This window comes from Emydura macquarii, unplaced genomic scaffold, assembly GCF_026122565.2.
Source record: "Emydura macquarii macquarii isolate MOO-44397 ecotype Brisbane River unplaced genomic scaffold, CSIRO-AGI_Emac_v2 contig_2768, whole genome shotgun sequence".
In the NCBI taxonomy this organism is placed as follows: Eukaryota; Metazoa; Chordata; order Testudines; family Chelidae; genus Emydura; species Emydura macquarii.
Window position 1 is genome coordinate 49102196 of NW_027132905.1, and position 25272 is coordinate 49127467.

The following is a 25272-nucleotide window of genomic DNA, read 5'->3' on the forward strand; positions in this document are numbered from 1 at the left end:
AAAGATGTTAGTTAGGCGTGGTTGTGGAGCTGTGTACACAGCTCCTTAGGAAAGGCCAAGAGGCTCTTATTGTGTTCAGCTGGAGGAGATATAGGTTAATCTTTTCTGCAGATACAAGTTATCTATTGGGCCACCCTAATGCATAAATGGAGCACTCTAACTGAGGTAACCCAGTGCACACAGCTAACTGGGCCATCCCACTGCACAGGCCTCGTTTGGGCTCCAGGTGCAAAGCTCACATTACACGGCCTTCAGATGGGTACACGTTGCCATTGAAAGTCAGCATATTGTTCCCTCCCTTGGGCTTGCAGCACAGATGGTTCCTGTCAGTAGCAGAAATAACTTGTGAGGAGTGGGAGTCTGTGGAACAATGGAAGGATGTAGACATGCCAAAACGGACGGACTCCAGACCTTACACCCTGCTCTGGGATACCCCAACCCAGCTCTGGCTACATGGAGCAGCATCTCTGTGGGTTTGGAGGGAAGCAAGAGTCAGCATGGTTAGTTTCTACCCCATTGATCCCCTCCTGGCCACAGAACTAGGATTGATGTGCATTCCAAGCCAGTACACGGCTGATGGTATTTACTTCCTGAGGTGCAGCCTAAACAGAAACCTACAAAACAGTTTTGAAATACATTCAGAATAGAATTCTGCTATCTCTGGTGTTAATCTGGAGTAACTCCACTGACTTCAGTAGTTACTTCATGTTTACACTAGTGTAATTGAGAGCAAAATTTGGCCCTCCATCGGCAAACAACACTCTTGACATTCTGTGACATTTGACTGGTGAATAAGTTTGTGAGCTGCCTACGCTTCGCTATGAACTTGCCAGAAGATGCTTCGCCTTTATTGGAAGCTCTATTGTATCTAATCCCATGAGTCGTCCCTCCCATTTAAATAATTGAAATGCCGCTTGTCATCAGCTATTTTTGTGGTAATTTTTCCCTAAAGTCGAGCATAAAGCCATCTGTCAATTTATTACCGGTTGTGGTTTTGTTTATTAATAGATTCTAATCTGAATTTAGAAAAGGAATCAAGTCATTATGATCAGTTGATGTAAATTGCATGTTGGAGTTGAGTCAGTAGTGTGTGTACTGCTTATCTCTCCCCCTACATAGCCAATTTTATTAATTAACATTTGCCCTCACAGAATGTAGCTAATAAGCAAGGAGCTTTACACTGGCAAATATTCATTAGTAGGTGTTGGCGGGTGGGACCAGATTAAACCAGCATGAGAGGAGGAGGTCAGCTTCCCTTTTTTTTACAGCTGTATGCCAAGACTTCTCTTCTGGTTTAAGGTGTACAGCCCCATAGAGTGAGGTACCCCTGAAATACAAGAGGCCAGATTCTAGTCTATGTTGCATCAGACTACATCCTAGTAACTCAATTAGAATCACTCTGAATTTACCCTGATAGAACTGAGCTCCGAAACTGGTCCTGGATTTACTCTTTTCTCTTCAGTGCCCTGAAAATGCCGGGGCTGTAATGTTTTGAAGCTTTCATTAGCCATTAATAGCCCTGCTGTCTCTCTAAATGGGACTGCACAGCTCTATAGCTAAATAACATGTGAAAGGGAATTGTTAAAGGCTTTTTGGTTAGTTGCCATTCTAAAGAAATCTGAGCATCATAAATACATATTGTAGCAGCCCCGCACAGCACGTTGATTTTCAGTCTTTTAATTGAATTATGAAAGCTGAGCTTTTTGTGGGACTAAAAGCAACACGTTTAGTGCAGATTGCCAATGCACTCTTCCAGTGCACATTCCAGCAGCAAGCCACAAAAGGAATGAAGCAGCAATCTGGGACATCTGGGTCTGGTTTGGGTGTGGACTCTGTAGACTCATACGTAATAAATACAAGGCCCAATCTTGGGGGCCTCTTTGTATACAACCTTAGAGGCTGTTCCATGACAGTATAAGAATAGAATGTGTGTGAAGCGTTGTAAAAAGGTTCAAGGGACAGTGATGAAAATCCATAAGAGCATTGAAAGACGTTCAGATGCAGAGACATTAAAAAGACAGTGACAACCCTTGAGAGGGGATAAATAAGATGGGACATGGTGGAAGTATATTAAAATGGCATAGAGAGGAGCTCCTAATACAAAATCAAGTGGCTACCCAATGAAACGAAAAGATAAACAATTAAAAACAGATAAAGGAAATATCTTCAAAATGCTTCATTAACTTGTGGAACTCACTGCCACAAAGTGATATTTGAAGCCAAAAGCTGAGTGGGAGTTAAAAAAAGGATTATGCACATACATCTGGTACAGGCCACTATCAGTGGCAGGATACTGGACTAGAAAGACCACTGATCTGATCTTGTATGACCATTCCTATGTTCCTAGATGATTAATAAGTAAACTAGGTTAAACTAGGAAGGGTAAAATTGATAATGGATATTAGCCCTAGTACTTCAGAACATAAGCCAAACTGGCTTGGGTTTAGGAAGAAACCTAATCCATTTGGCAGATTATTGCATAATTGTCCTTTACAGGGCTCTGAAAGCTCTGATGCTAGCTGTTATCAGAGACAGGGTAATCTAACTGGTTGTCTGATCCAGTATGGCTAGCCTGTGTTCTTCTTGAGTGGAAAATGGTGCCGTGCATTCTCCGGGAACTCACTTAAGTAAAAATAAATGATATCTTCAAGTGTCTCTTTCAATCATTTTGTTTAGGCTTTATAGGTATATTACTTACATTGCTCAGCAGGATCGCCAGTTTGCATTAAATGAGTATTTTATATAAATAATAATAATGCTCCCAAATAATTCTTTGCACGTATATCATCCTGCGGAGTAACTAGACATTACAGTAACACTGCAGTACAGCCAACCAGCATTCCATACAGTGCACAGCAGTGGATGAGATGGGGAAATACTGCCCAAAGATACCTGGCCAAACCCCTATCAGTGCAAAACCTTTAAGGTCCTGGAATCTTTTAAGGCACCAGAGAGCAGGCAGGATCTTGGTTTCTAAGATGTCATGAGTGCAGAAAGCAAATGACCTGTCAGACATCCAGTGCTGAGACTGTTTGGCCCAGCTCATCTAGATCCCAGTTCAGGATAGCCCTTAATTATGTGCTTGACTTAAATCCCACTGAACTCAATGGGTATTTACACAGCCCACTGGAGTGAGCCTCCCAGCCCGGGTGAAGAGACTCAGGCTAGCGGGGCTCATGCTAGTGCTCTAAAAATAGCTATATAGCCAGGGCTTTGAAGTTGTGTCTCAGGCTCTGAAGCCTAGGGAGCGGGGTGAGCTTCAGAGCCTGAACTCATGCCCACAATTTTGAGGTTTTAAGTAGGGCTTAAGTGATGCATAAATTTTGTACTTGCTCTTGCGGAGGGGTGAATTTCACCTGAACGGCCCAAGAGAGCCCTGTGTATGTAGCATTTCCAGACCTCATTTGGGAACATGGCGATATCTCTCTCTGCTCCCACAGACTGGTCATACTCACAGGCTCAGCGTTCATCGCATGGGCTTTTTCCAAGATTATTTGCCTCTCAGTTGGTAATTATTGCCTCACAGCAAGCAAATGGAGCTGCTTTCATCACAGAAACCCTTTTTAGTAGCTAGCAGACATTGGGAATTGCCAACTCTCTGCCCCATTACTCTCCTATCGAATCCCAATATAGAATTGTGTCTTATCTACTAAAAAGTTGGCCAAGTGGAATAAAAGCCTTTTTTTCTTTTTACACATCCTGACAGAATTAATGATGTTCATGAGTCAGAGGCAGAAGGAGGTTGTGAAATGTATTCATCCCAAGAGGGATTGACTGAGGTAGAATCTTTCTTTCCTCATATTATCTAGAATCATTCATTTTACTTTTCCCTGTGCACATAGGCTTTATTATTCCTTATCAGCATTACTCCTGGGGGATTGCTGCTCCACTGAACATGCACAGAATTCATGTTCCCCGCAAAATTCTTTTTCTCCGCAGAACATTCTGCTGGAGAGGCACTACAATTACACCTTTTGCCCACCAGGGGCTGCTGTGGCACCAGAAGAGAGGGGCAGCCAGCTCAGCCAGCCACAGATAGGGAGGAGGAGAGGCTGCTTTCCTCACAACGCCCTGCCTACGGGGCCAGGTGCAGAGGCACCAGGTATGCAGGGGATGGATAGAGCGGGGCAGAGCCGACGTGGGGGGGGCATGCAGGGTCACGTGCCTCCCCAGATTTTCTGCATGGCTTGTACTGAGCATGATCACACGGATTGACACTTCAGTAACATTACTGAAGCCAGCTACCCTCACTGCCCCACCGCTATTGGCGGACACAGGTCATCTCAGGAGTCACATAGACTGGGATTCAGAAGGGCTAGTGGAGGAGGACGGACTGGGGTGGGTGCACAGGAGCTAATGGGATGACAGCATTGAGCCAGAGGTTGAATGGGAATAGGGGTGCAGGAACACATGGGGATGGGAAGGAGAGGTGCGGGGGAGGAGGGTTGGATGAATGTGGGTGCAGGGACACATGGGGCTAATGTTCCTGACTGAATGGGAGAGCCTACATGAGGGAGGCTCCCTAACAATCCCTTCCCCCCAAAAAACCCGTTCCATATGTCTCCCACCCACACCCAACAACCCTCCAGGTTCCCTCCCAGGCTCCTTCCCAGCAAGTACTTCGCTCTCTCTCAGCTCCTGTGTTACCCCTGACTCCCGCAAGCCTATGCACTGCTTCTGAGGGGTGAGGGAAATATGTTTCTATGTTGCAGTTTAAATGACTTATTCCTCAAAGTTCTGTATTACTATGCCTAGTAAGGAATCTAGTTTTCAAAAAACATTTCATGAATCTTTTTGTTGTCTGTATTGTTACAGACATACTTGCTGACCAATATTTTTTAATAAATTACCAAAATAATTGAAACTCCTGTGATTATATTGTTTTATTGACAAATAAAATATGCAGAATCTTGCAGAATTTTAAAATATTGTGTGCAAATTTTTTAAATTTTTTGGCACAGAATTTTTAATTTTTTGGTGCAGAATTCCCCCAGGAGTATAGTACAAACAATTTGTAGAACATAAGATATGTATAATTAACTGGCATGGTAGTAACCATGCATATCAGTGAGCTATGTTCTTAGGCTTCCCTCTTTCTTTCATAATCATTCAAATGAAGTGAATGCATTGCCAAAATTGAGCATCTTCATTTCAAACAGGAACTGTATCGTTCAAGGGTGGTGAAGAAGCCATGCCTTCCAGTGGTTAGCTCCAATCTTCAGGAGCCTGATGCATGACCTGCTTTTTCTTGCTCTTTCAATTGGTTTTATGCTAGAGACGTGGATTTAATTCTGGCCAGGATAATAATTTCTCTGTCCACATTGCTCTGTTTTTTTCATTACTGCTTCCACAGTCAACAGGTAATCTCATTACCCGTAGAATTAAGCTAACAAAATCGAATCACTGTTCTGGTTTTTTTTTTTTTTTTATTATTTGTGTGAAATTTGCTTCATAATTAAGAAGTAAAACCAACGGAGCTCATTTCAGATTGTTGTCAGGGTTGAAATTTACATCATAGTAAAGTGGTGTAGAATAATGCTTCTCTGCAGGGAGCTCCAAGTTATTACTGCTGTTAGAGAGAGGAAATTGCATTGATTAAAAACCGATCCAGGCAGCGTCTCCTTGGCCATGACTTGATGTGGTATGTAATTGCTTTCACATTTATTTCCTCATAATCCCAACCTCCTATTATACAAACTAGGTACATTTTCCTTGAAAATGACCAAAACCCAAGTATGGTGAGCTGCACTCCAAAGGTAAAGATTCTGGTTTTGGCAGAATAAGCTTTTCAGGGCAGGACAATGGGGTCCTGGGACATGACAGGGGCTCCTAAAGTGCTACCATAATACAAATAAATAATAATATATTGGACTCCAGTTGAGAGAGGGAATTCCCAGACATCTCAGCATACAACTACTATATTGAAAGGCACTTCACAAGTCTACATAAACAGAGAGTAAATTGTTAAAATTGCACCTTATTTTTTGGATACCTACTGTATAATTAAACATTTCTATTTATTGTTTCTGTAACGCTGACATGCACGCATGCACATGCACTCAGATTTTAGTTTGCTTATTAGGAATTTATTTCAAATTTCTCAAACCCATGGCCCACTGATAGGTGAATTAAAAACCAGAATCTTTGAATCCCACCCTCAGACTGAGATTGCCTTGTGGAGCTCCGTCCTGGCAATACTTATTGTCTTGTAACACCTATTTAAAAAAAATAAATTTGAAAATCACAGAAGTCCTGCCCAATACCTCATTCAATCGCTTGCGTCCACTGGGATTTCTTCGCTGCAGTTTGTCCACTAAGAATGAAAGAGGAGCATTGATTCTGATTAAACTCAACACATCTTTTCAGCAGATTGTATCCAGAGCGTATTAAGAGCTAAACTACTTTTCAGGAGAATTAGACTGGATTAATAAATTATTCCTGAGTGTTGGCGAACGGCTTCATAGTTGTTGGTTGTGAATTACCACTAGGAATTCTGTTGTCCTGGTGTTAGCTTTGTTGTCGTATATTCAGTGGATGGCTGCATCAGCAACTTCCGGGTCTGGTCAGGTGGAAGGGTTTATTGAACTGAATTATACATTTGCTTCAGTGGCCTCACTTGGCTACTCATTCCATGTACTGAATTAAGAAACAATACCAATCTCGTATCGACCGTACTGATTGGCAGTGTAGGAGGAACATTCCACACTGCTGCGTGTGCTGTACCCGCTCTGCAGAGAGAGAATTTCACTCCCCACTGCTGTCAGACTGACACCTCCACAATTGCCAGGGCCCTGAGATGCCGTGTTCCCATTGACTTCACGTGGAGCTGTGGGTTCTCCATGCTTCTGCAGATCAGACCCGAGTTCTTTGTAGTTTATCCTTACAAATGAATCAACAGGAATAGAGTATTTCTGCAATGTAAATGAAAGACACTAAATATAATCATCCCTCAGACAGCCAGTCTCACTTGTCCATATTGTATGTACTGTACCTAGATGCATTTTCTGAGCTGCCTTCCAAATCCAAGTAACACTATTTGTCTTGTGGGGGGTATTCCCATCTTTATAGACTGTGAGGGAATCATCGAGGACGTGGTCCTGCTGGGAGCGCCAGTGGAAGGAGAAGCCAAGTATTGGAAAGTTCTCACAAAGGTGGTGTCAGGCAGGATCATAAACGGCTATTGCAGGTCAGTACATGCACAGCCTCCACGTCTCATTATGGCTGGGGCATTGTTAATGGATCTTTCATTTATTGCTTTTGAACATTTTGGCAGCCCCCAAGATTGAAGTATTAAGGAGCTCACGGTAGAGAACCATCTTCTCTAGAAGTCATTGTGCCCATTACTTGGATTTGAAAGTCTTCAGGAGGCAACATGCGGCTGTTCTGTCTCGGGCTTTTGATTAGCTATTTACGGTGAATCTTAGCCTGGAAGCCTGTGCGGGTGAAGGGTTTGGTGTTTAGGGACTGCGTTTCATTTACATTTAAGGCTGCTTTACGGCACTGTGGCAGTGTACAAGGGCCTCAGACAAGTTGTAAATGTAACTTACACCTATTCTAAGGCCCCTTAACACTGTCAGAGTGGTGCCAAGGGACCTTAGTGTAAATGAGAATCCAGATCTAAAATTCACAGAGGGTGTGTCTACACTACAGCAGCACCGCTAGAGGACTGCAATTGTGCTGCTGTAGCACTGCAGTATAGATGCTTTCTAGGTTGACCGAAGGGTTTTTTACATCGATTGTGCGTAATCCATGCTCTCAAGAGGCGGTAGCTAGGTCAACAGAAGAATTCTTCCATCAACCTAGCTGTGTCTACAGTGGCGGTTAGATCAATGGGCGATCAACCTAATGATTAGGTGTAGACCAGGCCTGAGCTTTAATTTGTGGAATTATTTGGTTTTAACATATGTTAAAGCACCTACTGTCAAAACCTGAACAATGATGCAAATCTGTCTACAAATAAGTATACACAGAGAGAGGCGTGTGTTAATAAACGTATATAATATATTCTATTATTTTACATACCTTAGAAGAGAGAAATTAAAATCACAGGCTCTTGAGATTAAAACAAGAAATTTTCATTACTCCCATCTGTATGGCTGAGCTGAGAGATGCTCCTTTTGTTAATTTTGGATGGCATGAGGTTTTAGAGATGCAGTCTATGTATGCAAATTACTGTATTTCTTCATGAAACATAATGGAAAAAGCGACGGCTGTCTCCTGCAGAGCAGTTTCTGTGGGATGTGAGAGCGTTTCTGTTTTCCTCCAGGAAGCCATCAATGATTAGCAATTTGTGTGTATAACTGAACTTGCTGTAGTGCCTATTGATCATCCCAGTACAACCTCTGTTTCAGTGCAGAAAGCAGAGTTTATTCATTTCCTGTAATGTAAGAAAGATAATCTTGTTATCATTTCAAAGCTTGACTGTGCTACTGAAATAAAACAGGCTACGTGTGTGTAATTCAAGTTAGTCTCTTTACGTTGGCAGGCCGTGTTTCGACTGTTCAATGAAGAGCAGTTAATAAATTACAGCTCAGTGGCACGCAATCAGGGGTGAGCAGGGGATAAGACTCCAGGGAAGCATTCTAGTACATTTAATTGCTAAAATACCTGGGGATGCTGCTGAGAAGCTTCAGCTCTATGTGAAGGGTGATGTGAGATGCTAATTGCAGAGCTAGAGGGAGGATATCTGTGAAAGTATCTGAGACATGAATCAGGGGAATATGTGAATTCCTGATGAGATACTCCCATGGGTCTGGAGATGTGGTGGTTCCTTGCCTTGGTATTTGCACAAATATTGAGCCAGTTTGTGGTGGATCAGGAGTAACTTCACTGAAGTCTGTGAACTTACAATGGTGTAAAACTTGTATGAGATCAGAATCAGGCCTATTTACTTGTGTTTCAGTTCACGGCATTTCACACCTCTCAACATTAAATTTGAATGAACCCAACATCTCAAAGTGAAAGCCAGTCGGAACTGCTACATTAGATTTCGTATCATCAGAACTACCACTGTCCTGTGATCTGAGTGTAATACCATAAGTCAAGCCATGTTTGCATGGGTAGGCCTTTCAAACAACCTGGTCTGAGTAATGAGTTAGCAAGAAATGCAAAACCAAGTGAATTTCATGTGGCCTCGGGTGTGTTACACATATTTTGCATAGCTCCATGTGGGTTTTATTCACAACTGATAGGGGGAAAGTGAACTGGAACATCTAGAAGTGGCAGCTCTTAGGATAAAATTCACCTGTGCGAAAGGCCAGCACAGGGTTCTATACACCACTGCAGTCCTACTTAAGCCTTCATCATAGACCTTAGTTGGATTTAAGTGGTGTATAGGCTTTGTGCCAGCTTTCTGCACTGGGGAGAATTTCACTTTTCCCAAGTGCCAATGGGGACAGTGCATAGTCATTTTATGTACACATGCCATCACTGCCCCACAAGTCGAGACAGTGCTTTGGAATGATCTTCCCAAAGTAGCAGGATCTTGCTACTTCTGTTACTAAAACCTTATAGTTTTACAGCACCTTTGATCCAGAAAGCTCCTAAATTACTTTACAATTTGCACATATGTCAGCAGCCACAGTGCCTGTGCTCAACATGTTTACAGATGCTACAGGCCGGCGGCCTTCTACATGTTAACATCTTACTAGGAGATTGTCCAGTAGCTGGATGCAGCACTGTCTTCCTGCGAATCTGAAATAAGTTAAAAGGACTTGTTCCTGAAGCCTCTAGTCATGAGAGTGAACTCAGTGAGGCTACTCATCTGAGTCAGCATTACTCAGGAATAAGATTTTTACAGTTGTAGTCTAATATTTCTGTCTTGATTCCAGGAGAGCTGAAGCTGCAGTAGACACTGATACAGACTTAGCTGGGCTGCCCGGTCCTGTCATCTCTACCATTCCCTGTGTTCCCTGAGTGCCATCATGCATTTTATCAGTCTTCCAGCCAGGCTTATTAATATCTCTGTTTCATTTTCCTCCTAGGGGAGACTGGCTGCTGGGTTTTGTCTACCGGACCTCCTCTGCTCAGCTCAACGTTGCAGGCCTTCAGCCAGTCAGCCTTGAAGACAGGAGGATGGTTAATGTGGATCTTTCATCCGTAGTAAGTAGCCCTCTTCATTTTCTTAGTATTTCATTGTGTCCTTAACTCACGCTGTCATAGCCTTGTGCTCCTCTTCTGTCCACCTAGCCGTGTCTACATCAGGGGTGAGGTCAATCTAACTATGGTATTTAGGGCATGAAGTTTTTCACAGCCCTGGGTGATGTAGTGAGGTCAATCTAATTTGTAAGTGTAGATCAGGCCTAAGAAGAGTGAGTGACTCCCGTGGTGACTCCCAGCCTGCCAGCTTTCACTGAAGAAGCAGTGTGCACATTTAGACTAAGTGGGTGGCCCAAGTGCAGGGTCCCCAGTCTTCCATCATTACGCATCTGTGTACACACTGCGTGTATCAAATAGAGAATCTCAACACTGCTATCATCTCTGAGAGGGCTGCCACTTCCTTACCGCAAAGCACAGAAAACAAGAGCAGTCCGGAAAAAGACAGAGCTCCATTAAATAGGTGTCACTCTCTTGAACCATTATCCCCAGAACAAACATTAGGAGACAGGGATACAATATGTTATATAGGGCATATAAAGAAAAGCTTCAGAAACCAGTGCTTCAACAAATGGCATAAAAACTACGGTTGTTTGCACTGCAAATAAAATGTAATAAGGTAGCATAAAGGTATATAGAAATGTTCTCAGTAGAATGCTAAATGTAATGCTAGCAAGGTACTTTACTACTTAATCAAGTGCAATAAATCCAGCTCTTTCTTATAAGTTACAAAATCAAAATACCTTTTCTGCAGGCGTGGAGGTTTGAACAGTATTAAAAAGTCTCATTAGTAATAGTGTCTCGCACTAGCTGGACTCCTCAAAGATTCCCTGACTCGGATCCGTGTTAAAATCCATGAGAAAAGTTCAGTAACACTGTGGGTTAGACAGTTGCTTTGGTTGAAGTGTGGCTGACTGGTATCTGCACATCTCATTCTCATAAAGGTCCAGAGGCATGGGAATAGTAGTAGGTCACATAATGCTAGTCCAGTACAATGGAAGTGATCTAATGCTGGACATTCAGTCTAATCTAGCAGAAAAGACTAAGCTGCAATTTCATTTCCTTTTATGCAGACAACGCTGCTTAAAATAAAGGCGTTAGATGTTTCTTAAAATAATGTGGGGGCCTGTTTCAGTGGAGTAGGTTGCTTATTGTCAACCTGCTGCGGCACTTTCTCTCCACAGTTGCCTTTTGTAGTCAATTTTAGCTCTAGGTATTTTAAAATAGACTGGTTTGAGAGAAACCAAGGGGTAATAAAACACGTACATGAATGCAGCACAGCAATTCAAAATGTTTGCCTATACTTGTAGGGACTTGGCCCATTGAAGTGATTGCAGAGTTTACTGTGATGGATCCTCAGAACATAAAAAAGTACAGTTGATCCTTATCATCGTGTATATTAAGCATCGAAGAAGCTGGTTGTGTTTTTATATTAAGCTCTCGCTGCTTTAGAGAAGAATAATGATGGACTCCCTCATTCCCTGCTTTCTAGCATGTTAAGCAGATTGCACCGAGCCTTTCTGGCACTTGGTCATTCCACATATATATTGTGTGGATGCACCCACATAACAGAGAGAGATGCATATGCGGCCCATAGTGGTAAATAGGTTGCGAACCACCGCTATAGAGAAACGATGTGAAAATATAAATGACAGAATTCTGGAGGAGGCTGGGAGTGCTATGCAGAAGCGAGCTCTCCATCTAGTGAAGACAGGAGACTTCTACGTCATGCCGGCAGCAACTTCGGCAAGCTCCAGCATAGGTGCAACATTGGATGGGCTCAGAACAGATTTCTAGTTAGAGTGATATAAGGCCATAGGACAGGGAAGGAGGGAAGGTTATCAAGGAGTAAAGCAAGGACTTTAGGAAGGTGCTTAGTGTGAAATTCATTCTAGCACCCTTCATGTTCAAACCATGTCACAGTTTATCCATGGTGAGGGCCATTTCTCCCCTGCGTGTCCTTTCAGACTTCTGAACTGAGCGCAATGGTTAGAGTTTTCCTTTAAGTCTGGGTTGGGGAGTGGATGCTGGAGTTCAGTAGGCCTAATTCTCACAGCTGCGGCAATGTGAAGGAGTCTCAAAGTGGGTGGGATATAAGGGGCCTTAGCATAAATGAGAATCAGGGCCCAAAGTATTTAGCCTGTATCTGTTTTGATTAATATGATCTGCTTTACAGTTTCCATTTGTCATGCCAGGGACATCTCCTTTCATTCTCTTCCAAACTTTCAAGGCCTTATTTCTCTAAATCTCTCAGTAGGGAAACTAACAAAATGACCTCCCACTCAGCAAATGCAGTTATAAAAGCTTCCCTAGCGCTTACAATGAGACTGATTGGTTCAGCAGATTTATTTGACAGAGACTGTAACTGAAACTGAGGAAGTAAATGAGTTGTAACGTATTAGGCTGATTACTGTTTGTTCAAGTGGGATGCTGTAGATTACATTTTACATTAGCATCTGAATATCAGAGAAATGTCATTAAGAGTTGGAATGTAGGCAAAATGCTTTTCATATGGGCTTGGAAGTAACAGGCATTTGCTAAGGTTTCTTTAGGCAATTTTAATGTAAGCAAAATCTGAGATAAATTTACAGGCATGAAGGTACATCTGAAGGGCTGCGTCTGTAGGTCTAGTATTGAACTTCATGAAAGATACAGGGAGTTAGTACTGCCATATTGTTAAAGTTGGGAGAAGGGGTATGTATATATCTCTCCATATCTCTCCATGGACACCCCATTAAAGGAATCACAGGTTATCCAGGACCACAGTGTGTAATTTCTGCTTTAAATACCCATGTAAGCAAACCCCAATTTCCACTTTGGGCAAGTTGTAAAATAACTGTTGTATAAAGTTTAAAGACCTTTAGCCATGATTTGGACTTGCAGTGACCTTGAAATTCCCTGCTTTCCCATGCATTCAAATGGCAGCTGAATTCTCCACGTCCTACTCTTTATCATCCACATGTCACTTTCCTAGATAATGCTGATGATTATTATTAATTTCTCTTAGGGTAGCTCGTGGAATGCCCAGTTGAGTTCAGGACCTCATTGTGCTAAACACTGTACATACACAGGAAAAGAGACAGCCCCTGCCCTGAAGAGTTTAGAGTGTTAATAGACAAGACAGACTTAAGGGTGTGAGAGGAAACTGAGGCACAGAGCGGTGATGTGACTTGCCTACAGTGATATAGCAGGTCAGTGGCAAATAATAAAACCCAAGTCTCCTTTGTCCCAATCCAGTGTGCTATCCCCTGGACTATGTGGCCCGCTGAGGTGAGTCAGGGGATGGAGGTGGCCCTCCCTCCCTGAGCCTTGCTGCCCGGGGCTGAAGCCAAAGCCCGAGTCCCACTGCCTGAACTCATGGACATCTCTTAAAATCACAGAATTCGTGACCTTCCTGACCTTAATTATCATTGTAATAACAAAATAGAAAGAGGTGTTGTCTGAGCACCAGACTGGGAACCGGTACTCTTGAGTTCTAATCCCAGTACTGGGACTAATTCCCACTGCAGCCTTGAGCAAGTCACTTCCCCTTTGTGTGCCTCGATTTCCCCATCTGTAAAATGGGTATAATAATACTCACTGACATCAAGGGAGAGTCAAAGCTTCATCAATGTTTAAATGCTTTGAAGACTGAAAGCACTAAGTACCGGTTCATTTTTATCACTGACATTTAAGACCTTTTTAAAAGCACTGATTTACCCTTCTTTGCAATGAGGTGTAGTGATGAGATGCAGTGACCTCTTTTACACTCTAGTGTTCCTGTACAATTGGAGAAGTAAGAAAAGGCTGAATATAAGAGCTCTGTTTGGAATATGCTGCATCAGCCATCACCATAGCTGTGACTTTTCCCCTTGAAATAGTTACAGACCTTTCGTACTTGCTCTTTTCTCTGCTGCTGAAACTGAAAATTGGAAAGCCAGATCAGTGACAATGACGATTAAAATGAAATTCCTCATCTTGCCCTTCAAAGCATTTCTCAGAAGTGATGCCTTGTTCTGGCGTGTTGAGTGATTCCAGGGCAGCCTGGCTTGCCACCTACGTGGGCTCTTTGGATGCAGCAAACAGACAAAAAGGCTGATTATTCTAATGATCGATTGATTTGGCACTTGTATGATTCAGGCTTTTCCTCAAAGGCGCATTAAACTGTGTTCCCATCGTGTGCCCAAAACGTACAGCAAAGAATGAATTCTGATGCTGAAATTCAGGTTCATTAAGGACCAGGGGACTGAGCACGGAAATAATCTCATTGCTCCCAGGTGGAATGACTTGTTTCAGATGAGCAGTGCCACTTTAGGCAGGTGTGACAGGAATTAATACAAACCAAAGAAGAAAGGCAAGGAAGAGGACCTGGTTCAGTCAGAAGCTAAACATTTTCTTGGATAGGAACTTCCGATCACACTGCAGTAAGTAAAAGCAGCTAAAACCAGCACTTTTTTGGTGATGCTGGCAGGGACGGAACCTGAGAAAAACACCACCAGCAAAATTTCATTTAGTTCCTGCAATACCAACTTCCAGACCAGCTTCAGATGGCTCACTTGATGACGACCTGTTCCGTTCATTCCCTCTGAGGCGCCTGACATTGGCCACTCTCCGCAGACAAGATACCGGGCTAGATGGACCATTGGTCTGACCCAGTATGGCCGTTCTTATGTTCTACGAGACAAATAGGAGTGTGTTCATGTTTCACAGGAATAGGTCAAAACAGCCCCTTCCCCCGAGATTTTTTTGGAGCCTAGAGCAAAATCTGAAACTGATCAGCCTCACCCTTTTCCAAAATGGAAGGGAGGCCCCAGGGGAGAGGGGGTGGAGAGTGAGCCCCCTTACACTCACCCAGCAGTAGCAACTCCTGTCCTGCGGGCCTCGGCCTGATTCCTGCTCTGGCATTGCAACCTGGTACATGGGGTTGTAGCGCCACTCAGGTCTGGCCCACGGAGGGTCATCTGAGCCTAACCTGAACGGTGCTGCAGCTCTGCATGCCAGGTCACAATGCAACATGGTTTTGAGGCCCTCTCAAATGGGCTCGAGGCAAACTGCCCCTTTTGCCCCATCCTCTCCCAAGTGGCCCTTTCCTCCCTCACAGCTACCAATTTGCCACTCTGAAATTCCTCATTGTGAGCTGTGCTTGCTAGATGGTCAGGATCTGGAGCTTCTACAGACAGACAGGCAGAGACGCGTGTCTCACATACTGCCTGCAGATGTGCCCTCTTCCAACTATTTTGTATAGAAAACCACCCTCTCCTCTCACTCTGTCCTGTTCCTTCCCACCACCTGGAACTGACTGCTTCAGGGCAGGACCCAGAGTTACCAGTGCAGATGCCAGCAGGTGAAGCCATCAGATAACCAAGACTGAAGGAGTAAAATAAGCCAGACTCTGAACTCGCTTGTGAATGAAGGTTGTTATCTTTGCAGCTTCGATTCAAGCCTGCAGGGAGTTGGCCTGTCTGAGCTTTTTTTTCCTGTTGAACAGCTCACTGTAGCTCTAATTTTCCACTTGATTAAGCTCTTGGAAATGAAAAAGCTTCTTTACCAACAGGCAGCACACCACTTATTCTCTCATCCCTTTGTCACACTGGAGAATAGAGAAATACTGTACAGCCAGATTTCCTTCGAGGCTCTTTAACGCAACAGCAGCAAAGGTAATAAGTAGGAGCTCTGAATCTACAGGATCCTCAAGCACTTCACCTGCCACTAGAATGCAGCCACCTCTTGGACGAGAGATTGAATCTATTTAACGACCATTTCACAGCAGTGTAGGACAGAAAGTGAAAGATAATACTGCATCCAGTTGAAAATGCTAAGAGAATTTAGGGCGGCGGATGTAATTATTGGACTTGGCATTTGGTAGGACGCTGGCATTAACACCCTTCCTCTTGTAAAAAATGCTTTGGCATGTTTAATTATCAGGATCTTGCAGCCAACTTTGTAGTGCACTAAGCCTGAGTTATTCTACTTAGAGGGGCTTTACTAGATAAGTGTTGGTCCATTTGCAGGCATTGGCATTTTCCCATTTTTAATAAAGCAAGACATACTTGCAAGCATCTTCTGAATCTGTCCAACACCTTCTGGAAAGGGGAGTGGTTTTTCATCAGAACCCAATTAATTTTTGTTAGCTAGAGAGAGATCCACAGCCACATGTCAAAGGAGAATCCAACAGCTTAAGCATCATGGTTCACTTCCATAGATTTGTTAAGAAATTAGAATAATTAATAGACATTCGTAGCCCAGATTGTGCCCTACAACCAACTGGCCTTACCTACAGCTGTTCAGTGAACTATGTGAGTGAATTGATGGTTTGTCCCACTCCTCAAGAAGAAGGTTTCATATAGCAAAAAACTCCATCAAAATTGCTGATATCCTCAGTGGATATCCCAAATGTTTAATCGGAATGGGGACTTAATTACCCTTTTGCCCCTTAGAGGTGATCCACCTCTAAAGTGATCAATAAGGCACATTGGTGAGGGGTAGGGATGGTTTGCAATTTAAGGGAAGCTTACACTGCTGTTTCCCATGGTCTGTGGATAAAGAGGTTATCAGACTCCAGGACTGTCAGTTTGGCACCAGCCACAAAAAGCTACTGAAATGATTTTGAAGGAGAGAAGTGTAGGGGTGGGGGATGTCATAGTTTAAATATCCAACATAATCCAAAGTCTGCAATTTATCACCTAAGATTCTCAGCTAAGTAACCAGGAAAGGTATTGATGTGATATAGGAGCATTTGTTCTCTTCCCTGAAGCATGACAGTTTGAATCATCTCAGTCACCCATTGGAGATGTTTTAAATGTTAGAGAACATTGTATTTGAAACAAACCATCCTAGTAGATCCTGAAGGCTCAGACTTGGTCCCTGATTGAACTCAGTGCATAGGTATAGCTGAGATGGTCACACAGTTATTAATCCTGAAGTCCATGATCATGATGGTCCCTTCTGACCTTAAAACCTATGAGTCTGTTCAGGCAAAATTCCCAGTGAACTAAACAGAAATCTTCCCTGAATAAGGATTTCAGGATCAGGCTCCATAAGTGTCACTGCAAGTTGAATTAGGGACATAGAGCACTAAATTGTACATTGCCTGGATGTTTTTGTTTTGTGTTTTAACATTAACAGTATTTCAACAAAGTATCTTCTTAAGCCGACATATGCAAATCAAATTCTGATGTTAAAGTTAATTAAAAATGTTAATGAAGTAGAAAATTCACTCCACTGACATACTGTGTTGGCAAGGTATTTCACACAGTTTCCAACTGTTTGAGATTTTGCAGTTATACCATAATGTGTTATTGACACTCATAATGTAGATAAAGTACCATGAAAAGTTAGCACTTCCTGTTAGCATCGGTATGCATGCTTCCGCAAATGGTAATCTCATCAGAGTTTACAAGCCATGCAGGATCAAACCTGGTCAAGATAAAAGCTGAGGAAAATCCATGTGTAGTAGGTAATGGCATTAGTGACTAACAATAGGTGGTACTGTTCCTTCTGAGTCACTGTTGATGACCCCAGAGTAATCCTTGGGGTTGCTGTGTTGCTGGGAAGGGCCATCTTTCAAGTGAGATGTAAAACTGAGCACTTGATCCTTATGGTTTCCTGGTCAAATTCCAGCAATTTCAGTCGTGTATGGAATTATTCATTTCTTTTCCTAAGCCGTTGTGTAGCGTTGTTGGTATTTATAGTTTGTATTGTGGTAGGGCTTAGAGGACTCCACCAAATTGGGTCTCATCATGCTAACCATTGCCCAGATCTCTAGTAAGTGACCATCCCTGCCCTGGAGTGCGTACCATGTAAAAGGCAAGATAAAACAGGTGGATGAAACAAACAAGTAGGTAGAAGGACTGTGTAGCAAAAATAATAGGATGTTTGAGTATCGACTATCTAGCAAAAAAATGAACACACAATCTGTAGATGCAAGAACAAGTGGATATAAACGGGCCATGGACAAATTCAGGCTTGAACTTGGAAGAAAGTTTCTAACCTCCGGAGGCTTGAGATTCTGGAACAGCCTCCCCAGGGGAGTTGTGGAGGCAAACAACTTGATTCATTTTAAGAGAGAGCTGGACAAATGTATGGGTGGGATTGTATGACAAGGTTGCTTATGATGGTAGAGGGCAGGGCTCAGCAGCCCTGGGGCTTGGTTGCGGTTTATGTCATATGATCCTAACGCTCATGCTTCAGGATTTCAGCCTGCCACCAGCAGGGATCAGGAAGGGGATTCACTCCCCCCAACACCATCATGTATTCTGGTTTGTTTCTTTTATGTCCTTCCTCTGAAGAGTCAGGGGTGGCCATGGCTAGTGATGGGACATTGATGGAGTGGGCAAAGGCTCTGAAGTGGCAGCTAGCATTCTCTCATTCAGGTGCGCTTGGCTGGCTGATTCTTGCTCTCATGGTCAGGGTCTAACTGATCACCATATGTGGGGTAGGAAAGGAATTTTCCCCCAAGTCAGATTGGCAGTGACAGTGGAGGGGAGGAGTAATCTTCCTCCACAGCATGTGGATGCCAGGATTATCGGGGTGCATCTCACTTTATCCTATCCCTGCCATTGTGGGGCCTTCTGACACTAATACATGTCAGTCCTTCCTGTTCTCTCTCCTGTGGGCTCTAATACTTTGGTCTAATTTTGGTTTTTGGGTTTAGTGTGTGGATGCGGGGTGGTATTGGTGGCCTGTGATATACAGGAGTCAGAGTAAATGATCTAGTGGGTTCTTCCGGCCTTAAAGTCTGTGACTCTATGTAGCTGTAATCAGAAGTGGTGCATGCAGATTTAGATACACTGCCATTCACCCCAGAGGCAGCTGCGTATCAGTGGCGGGCAAAGTGTACGCACAGTGTAAAATTTGTAACACATTAAGGGATTCATTTGGATGACAGGCACTAGAGAAATGCAAGCTCATTATCTGATCATTACAGCACTGCACAGTTACCAGCTGTAGAAAAAAGCAGCAACTCACACAAAGGACTAAATAGCAAAATTTCAGAAGTGAAATGAAGCTGTTTTTAGTGCATGGTGATTTTTTTTAAAACCCCTCAAGCTATTCGTTCTTTGACTGTTACAGATCTTGACTGATTTGAGCTAGTTTATAGAAAAACTGTGTGGAATCCAGGCTGACCATCTGCTTGCCAAGTTTTAGCCTGGTGCAAGTTTACACCAGCTGAGTTACAAATCCCTGTAAATGGAAAGGGTCATGGAAATAGCAAATCCACTATAAATCTGGTGTCATGAACATTCTGCTGAAATAACACAGCTCCCTCCTTGAAGTGCACACTAATATAAAGTGGGGAGTGAAAACAAGGTAGTTTGTATTCTGAATGTCTGATGGTTCTGCAGAGGGTGTTTGTGGAGGACCCTGCAAGGAGGAGATGTATCTTATAGAACTCCAGTAACTTTCTCTAAGAGTCACTGGCAGATTGGCAACCACCATCTGCTTTCTTCTTATCACTCTCTGCAATCATTTCGATCTTATAATTATCCTCGACACATTGAGGGTCAAGGGAAATGCAATCCAGGGCCCTTGAAAAGGTGTTTAGTACAAGCAGATGCGACAGTAGAATTGACGAATCTCCTCTTGAACAGAATCTAGGATGCTGGTGGAGTGGCAGGAGCTGTGAAGCTGGTTATCATGGTGCAGCTGCAGGTGAAGAGATTGGGAGGCTGCTTCAAATAGATCGTTCAGAGAAATTTCCTCTTCTTTCCTAATGTCTTTGAATTTGAGTCATGGTTTGATTTATGGAAAGTTAGGATGATCTCAGAGTCAACAGATCATTAGCTGATGCTTGTGCTAGAGACAGAGATTTCTAGGAGATTATGGAGGAAGGATGGTTTGGCATCACAATCTGAGAAAGCTCACATACGCTGTCCGCCATGGACCAGATCCTCAGCCGGTGTAAATTGGCATAGCTCAGCGGAAGTCAGTGGGATAATTCTGATTTATACCAGCTGAAGATCTGACTCAGAGAGCCCTAAGCCAATGATATTCAGGTGCCAAAAGCCTGTACACTCCTGAATCAGGAATGGGGTGAGGGTAGGAGTATATGTGTTCCTAGATCAAGAATGGGGTGAGAGGGTTAACAGTCTCCTCCATGATGACCAAGATGAAGACTTTCTCTGAGGTAGTTCCTTTCAGGTGACAGAGTTGCTGAGTAGTATTATTGCCACTGGTATATTGTTGAATGTGTTGTAGTGATGCTCGAGGTTTACCGAAGGTTCCCAGAAAGTGTGTTGTAGATAGTCATTGTGCAGACCAGAGCACTGGAGATCCTGCATTACAATCACACACGTTTTCAAAAGAACTCTGGGACAAATTTTCAAGTGCTAAGCACACACAGTCAGGGCTAGGTTTTCAGAAGAGCTCAGCTCCCATCTATACACCTAAATAAGAGCCAAATTTGCAAAAGACTGTGCTGAGCTCTTCTACAAAGTTGGTCTATATTCTTCACCTCTGTCTCAGTGGGAACGGGTGGGTGCTGAATACTTTGAAAAACTGGCTCTACGGAGGTCTTTTTAAATCTGTCTCTTACTGTCTCTTTTGAAAAGAGTGGCTCCTTCTAGAAGCTTTGCCACAGACCCATGCCAACTCAATAGATTTAATTTCCTATCCTTCCATCTCACACTCAGGGTTCCTCTTCCATCCACACCCCAGTGGGGCATGCTCCAATAGCATGTATGGTCCTTTGCTGAGTCTTTTAAACACTCTTTGCACCATCTAATTGAAATTACACAGATTTGGATGGGCATTCAGAGCCAAGTGTTTGATTATAGCAATCTTAGAAATCAATGGCACCTAATATGGCCTGGGAATAGCTGGAAAGACTTTGAGAGTTGTGATGCTAGTTTAAGGACTAAAGAAAAGAACCTGATTCAGCTCCTGGTACCAGCTAAAAGTCTTAGCAAAAAAGAGTCAACAGCAGCTTTGCATACACTTGAAAAATCTGTACAAGCCGCTGATCACTTCAGCCTGATTGCCTGTTACGTGGAGTGTACAAACTGACAGCCTCAAGGGCATCTGGGAAAATGTCTTCCCCCTCAAAAGATCTCTGGAGCCCTGTGATTAATTTTTATTCATGGAGTTCCTTCCTTTTGGCTTTGTCCCTCCCCATAGCTTTCATAATGTATGAGTAGGCTTAAAAGATTTAGAAGTTTATCAGTTAGGTTGATTTCGCTGTACACACACAAACCAAAATAATATTTCAAATCATAATCAAAATTTACAGGCAGGCAAAGTAAGAAAAATGCTGCTTGAGAACTTATTAGAGATTGATTTAAGGATATATTTTAAGGGTGATAGCGCTTTAACTTTTTGAATCTCAACATCTGCTGTCATTCGGTAATTATTGTCTGACCTCTCCTCACCACCACCACACCCTCCATTGACTGAGAAAATATCTTTTATTGGACCAACTTTAAGAGAGACAAACTTTTAAGCTAAACAAAGCTCTTCTTAGACCTGAAGAAGAGTTCTGTGTAGCTTGAAAGCTTGTCTCTCTCACCAACAGAAGTTGGTCCAATAAAATTATCACCTCACTCACCTTGTCTCTCTAATATCCTGGGACCAACACGGTTACAACACCCCCATTAACTGGCAGCCCTCCATAATTTTCCACAACTGTGAAAATTTAAATCAGTAAAAATATACAAAAAAATGCTTAAAAATAAAAATTGATGTTATCTGTAAAAATTATTTTAAAAAATGGAATTCTACCATTCCGATCTATGAGCTCTACCCCAGTCTGTGTATTTTATATTTTCTGTGATCTTTCTTCCCACCCTTAATCCTTCTAATTTTTTCTGTCCTATTCTGTCTCCTTTCTTTCTCTTCTCTTCTCCATTATACTGCCATCTTAGATTCAATATATGTAAGATTAGAGCTAGAGCTGAAAAATTTTCAACATAACTATTTGCCATCAACAAGTGAAGTTTTGTTGAAATCAGAATGTTTTGTGGGGAACAGGTTGATTTTGACGGGAAAAAGTTGAAAGTTCATTTCAGCGTCATTTTGATTCACTTAGCTTCAATTTCTACATTCCATTAAAATACAAGTGTTAATACCATGTATATTATGTAATAGTTGATATTTTCATATAATGTAAAAGTTTAAATGAAGTGTATCTAGATAACGCTATCAGTTACATTTTTTGGAATATTCATTTTTGAGAAATTTCTAACTTTCAGCTTCTCATTTCAATTCAGAACAATCCCCCCCTTATCCTTCCCTCACCCCGAAATGTCAGAATTTCCCAAGGAATAGAAGTTCCAGATTCCAACAAGGTCCCTTTTGGAATGTCTCAGATGCCTATCAAACACTTGACTGATAATTAGCATGTGTCAGATCCGTATCTGACTTTTGACAGCCCTACGCTGACGAAGTGATGTGGCATTCCCCACCAGGGTGGCAAGTCATCTCAGCGAATCATTGTAACGTTTAATTAGTACTCGACTTGCCTTTAAGTTTTGACTCCTCCTGGAATGAGAGTGAATTTGATCTGGTGTTGAAAACAATTAATCAGAGCAAACTAAGGAGGGTCACACTGTTAGCTTTAGGTATGAAAATTGTCACAACTGAATCTTTGCGTGTTTTTTCCACAAATATTCAGCAAACCTATTGCTGGGCCAAGTTCAGATATGACATAAGCAGGTATGATGCCATTGATTTCATGAGAATTACACCCATTTACACTAGGGTTAAATTAGCTCACTAAATATGTAGGTAAATGTATGCACAGGTTTAGATAGGCCTCTTTTTGTACTAGCCCTTTGCCATGACGCCTGCTGAGTCAACTCTATATGACAGAAAAATGTTTCACTATCTCTCATTTCATACCAAAGATTGTTCTCTCAAATTAGGATCTGGGAAGATCCCAGAATGAAGGGCAGTGTATGTATCAGTCTTGTGCTGTTTCTTGAGCAGAAACATTCAGCCACAAATTTTACCCAGCTCCTTCCTTGGGAATTTCCATTGCAGCCATCAAACACCATTTAAAGCGAGATTTCCCTGTGGTTTCCACTGTTCCTTATCAGGTGAGGCCCCATGCAGATAGGCTAGGATTAGCTAGCAATCTCAGGGCTAGATCAGCCTCTCACTTACACTAATTTAAATCCACTAAATTAATTGAGTTACAACCATATACAACTGGTGTAAGTGAAAGAACCTAAGGCCCACAACTTGCATGAAAGGATTAGCAGGAAGCAGGAATAGATAATTTCGCTGTGTATGAATATTGTTGAGACCCCAACAGCCACAGTTTTAAAGATCCAGTCTCACTTCTGTGGGGCAGCGTGTGCCACAGAATGAACTACAGATACAAATCTGAAGATTCACACCCACCATTAATTTTGCAAGCATAAAATTGCAGGTGCAAATAACACTTGCCAAAAAGCGTGGGTGGGCCTCAGCCCTTCTGAAAATCAATCCCTAATTAGCAGCCAGTCAGGACACTGAGACCCTGTCTACACTTACCTCCGAGATTCGGCAGCAGTCAACGGGAGTTATGCAAGCTACGCAAAAAACTTGCATAATTCCCGTCGACTTCTCTTCTCCTCTTCTGCACGTCATCTTCACTGCACTGCATCGATGGGAACCGCGTTCCCGTCGACGCAGCACTACGCCACTTGTGAAGGTGGTCTTAGTACGTCAATTTCTGGATGGACTGAGTGGGTCTTCACTGACCACTCAGTTGATCCAGAGAAATCGATCTGACGGTGGTGACTTTGCCGCCATCAATGTAGCCATAGCCTCAGATGAGGATTACAAACCTCTGAGACACACTGTAGGGGTTGCTCTTTGCTCTTTCTATCTGTTGCTATGGAGAAGTGCTTCAGATTGCACCCATGTGAAATTGACCTGAACTGCATCTGGGATAATATCCCTCAATTAACATCTCTTGGATAAGAATGAATTTCTCAATAAGCCTTGGTCATAAAGATGATTGTAAATAACGATTACACTCCCCTCCATCTCTGCGTACTCCAGAAATGTCACAGTAATTAAAGGGCCACTTTTACCTACAATTCAACTTGCTTTAAGAGGGGAAAATATATGGATTGAGTGGTTTATTTAATTCATAAGAGATATATCCTTGGGAGAGCACAATTTGGAAAAGAAAATAGACCCACTGGGCAGAAGTCATCTTAGTCCGTTAACTTCAGGGGAGTCACACTACAGATTAATTTGATCCTCTACTGTTCACTTTCTTAACTTTCATGGCAGGGAGAGAAACAATAACAAAGAATAACGTTAATAACTTTGATGTTGTAAAATAACTTTAACCCTATAACTTCCCTGTACATGAGCTTTTGAATAAATGTTCCTCTCCTGAAAGCTTGAACTGTTAAAATTAGTCACTTTTAAGTGAAAGGGACCTGGAAAATTTTAGATGCCAGACTACATATTTTAAAATGCTCATCTAAAATTCACTCCAGCTGCTGAGCTACTGAAGAGATTCACTTTCAAGATTACTGAAGAGATTCACTTTTCCAGAAAGTCACTTCTTGTTAGGTTGTGATCAACATTCGCTTTCATGCCTACCAAAAGGTTTTTAACTCTGCTTTAACTGAACTCAACATTAACTGTAGAGTCCCTGCCAGAAACTCCATGACAACTCTGCCAGTGCACCTCAATCCTGACTCGCTGGGACTCTGCTTTTCCACGGGTGGGACCCCCTGTATTTCAATACATCTCACTTCTGGGCTATGTTGCCCTTGCTCTTTCACTTCTAGGACTGTTGATGTGAGGTTTCAAAGTACAGGATACTGAGCGGTTTCTGGGACAGGCTGAGTGACCTCTACTCCCGTCTTGCGGAAAGTACTCAACACCCTGCAGAATCAGGGCTACAGACAAATGTAGTGTTGTGACCAGAGTAATCTGCCCACTGGGCGGAAATTAATGCTCTGCATTTTGGTGCTGGACAAACTGCCATTGTTCAGGAGCCCTAGAACCAACCCCTCGCTGCCTTCTGCTGGAAGAGCAGAGATGCACTGGTACTGAGCTGGTACTGACAACAGTTTGAGGATTTTAGGAGGGGAATATGAGGGTGGCTTTGTAGTTCCTTCCCTCCATTAGCAGCAGCAGCAAGCCACTTGCAGTTCAATTCATGCCGACTTCAGACTCCAGAGTTGTTAACTTGACTCTTGTCATGAGTAATAGATTCAGTGACACAGTTTGAAAAGGAAAATAAATGAAAAGAAA

The 25272-nt window shown here is 42.6% G+C and overlaps 1 protein-coding gene across 2 annotated transcripts in view; it reads left to right on the forward strand.

Moving 5' to 3' along the window:
• TMCO4 (transmembrane and coiled-coil domains 4) overlaps positions 1–25272 on the forward strand; it is a 60963-nt gene that overhangs the window by 25848 nt on the left and 9843 nt on the right. For both annotated transcript variants that reach the window (XM_067566884.1, XM_067566885.1), the window contains exons 11-12: positions 7069–7186; positions 9984–10101. In XM_067566884.1, coding sequence (XP_067422985.1) covers positions 7069–7186; positions 9984–10101 — 236 coding nt within the window. The remainder of the gene's footprint in view (positions 1–7068; positions 7187–9983; positions 10102–25272) is intronic.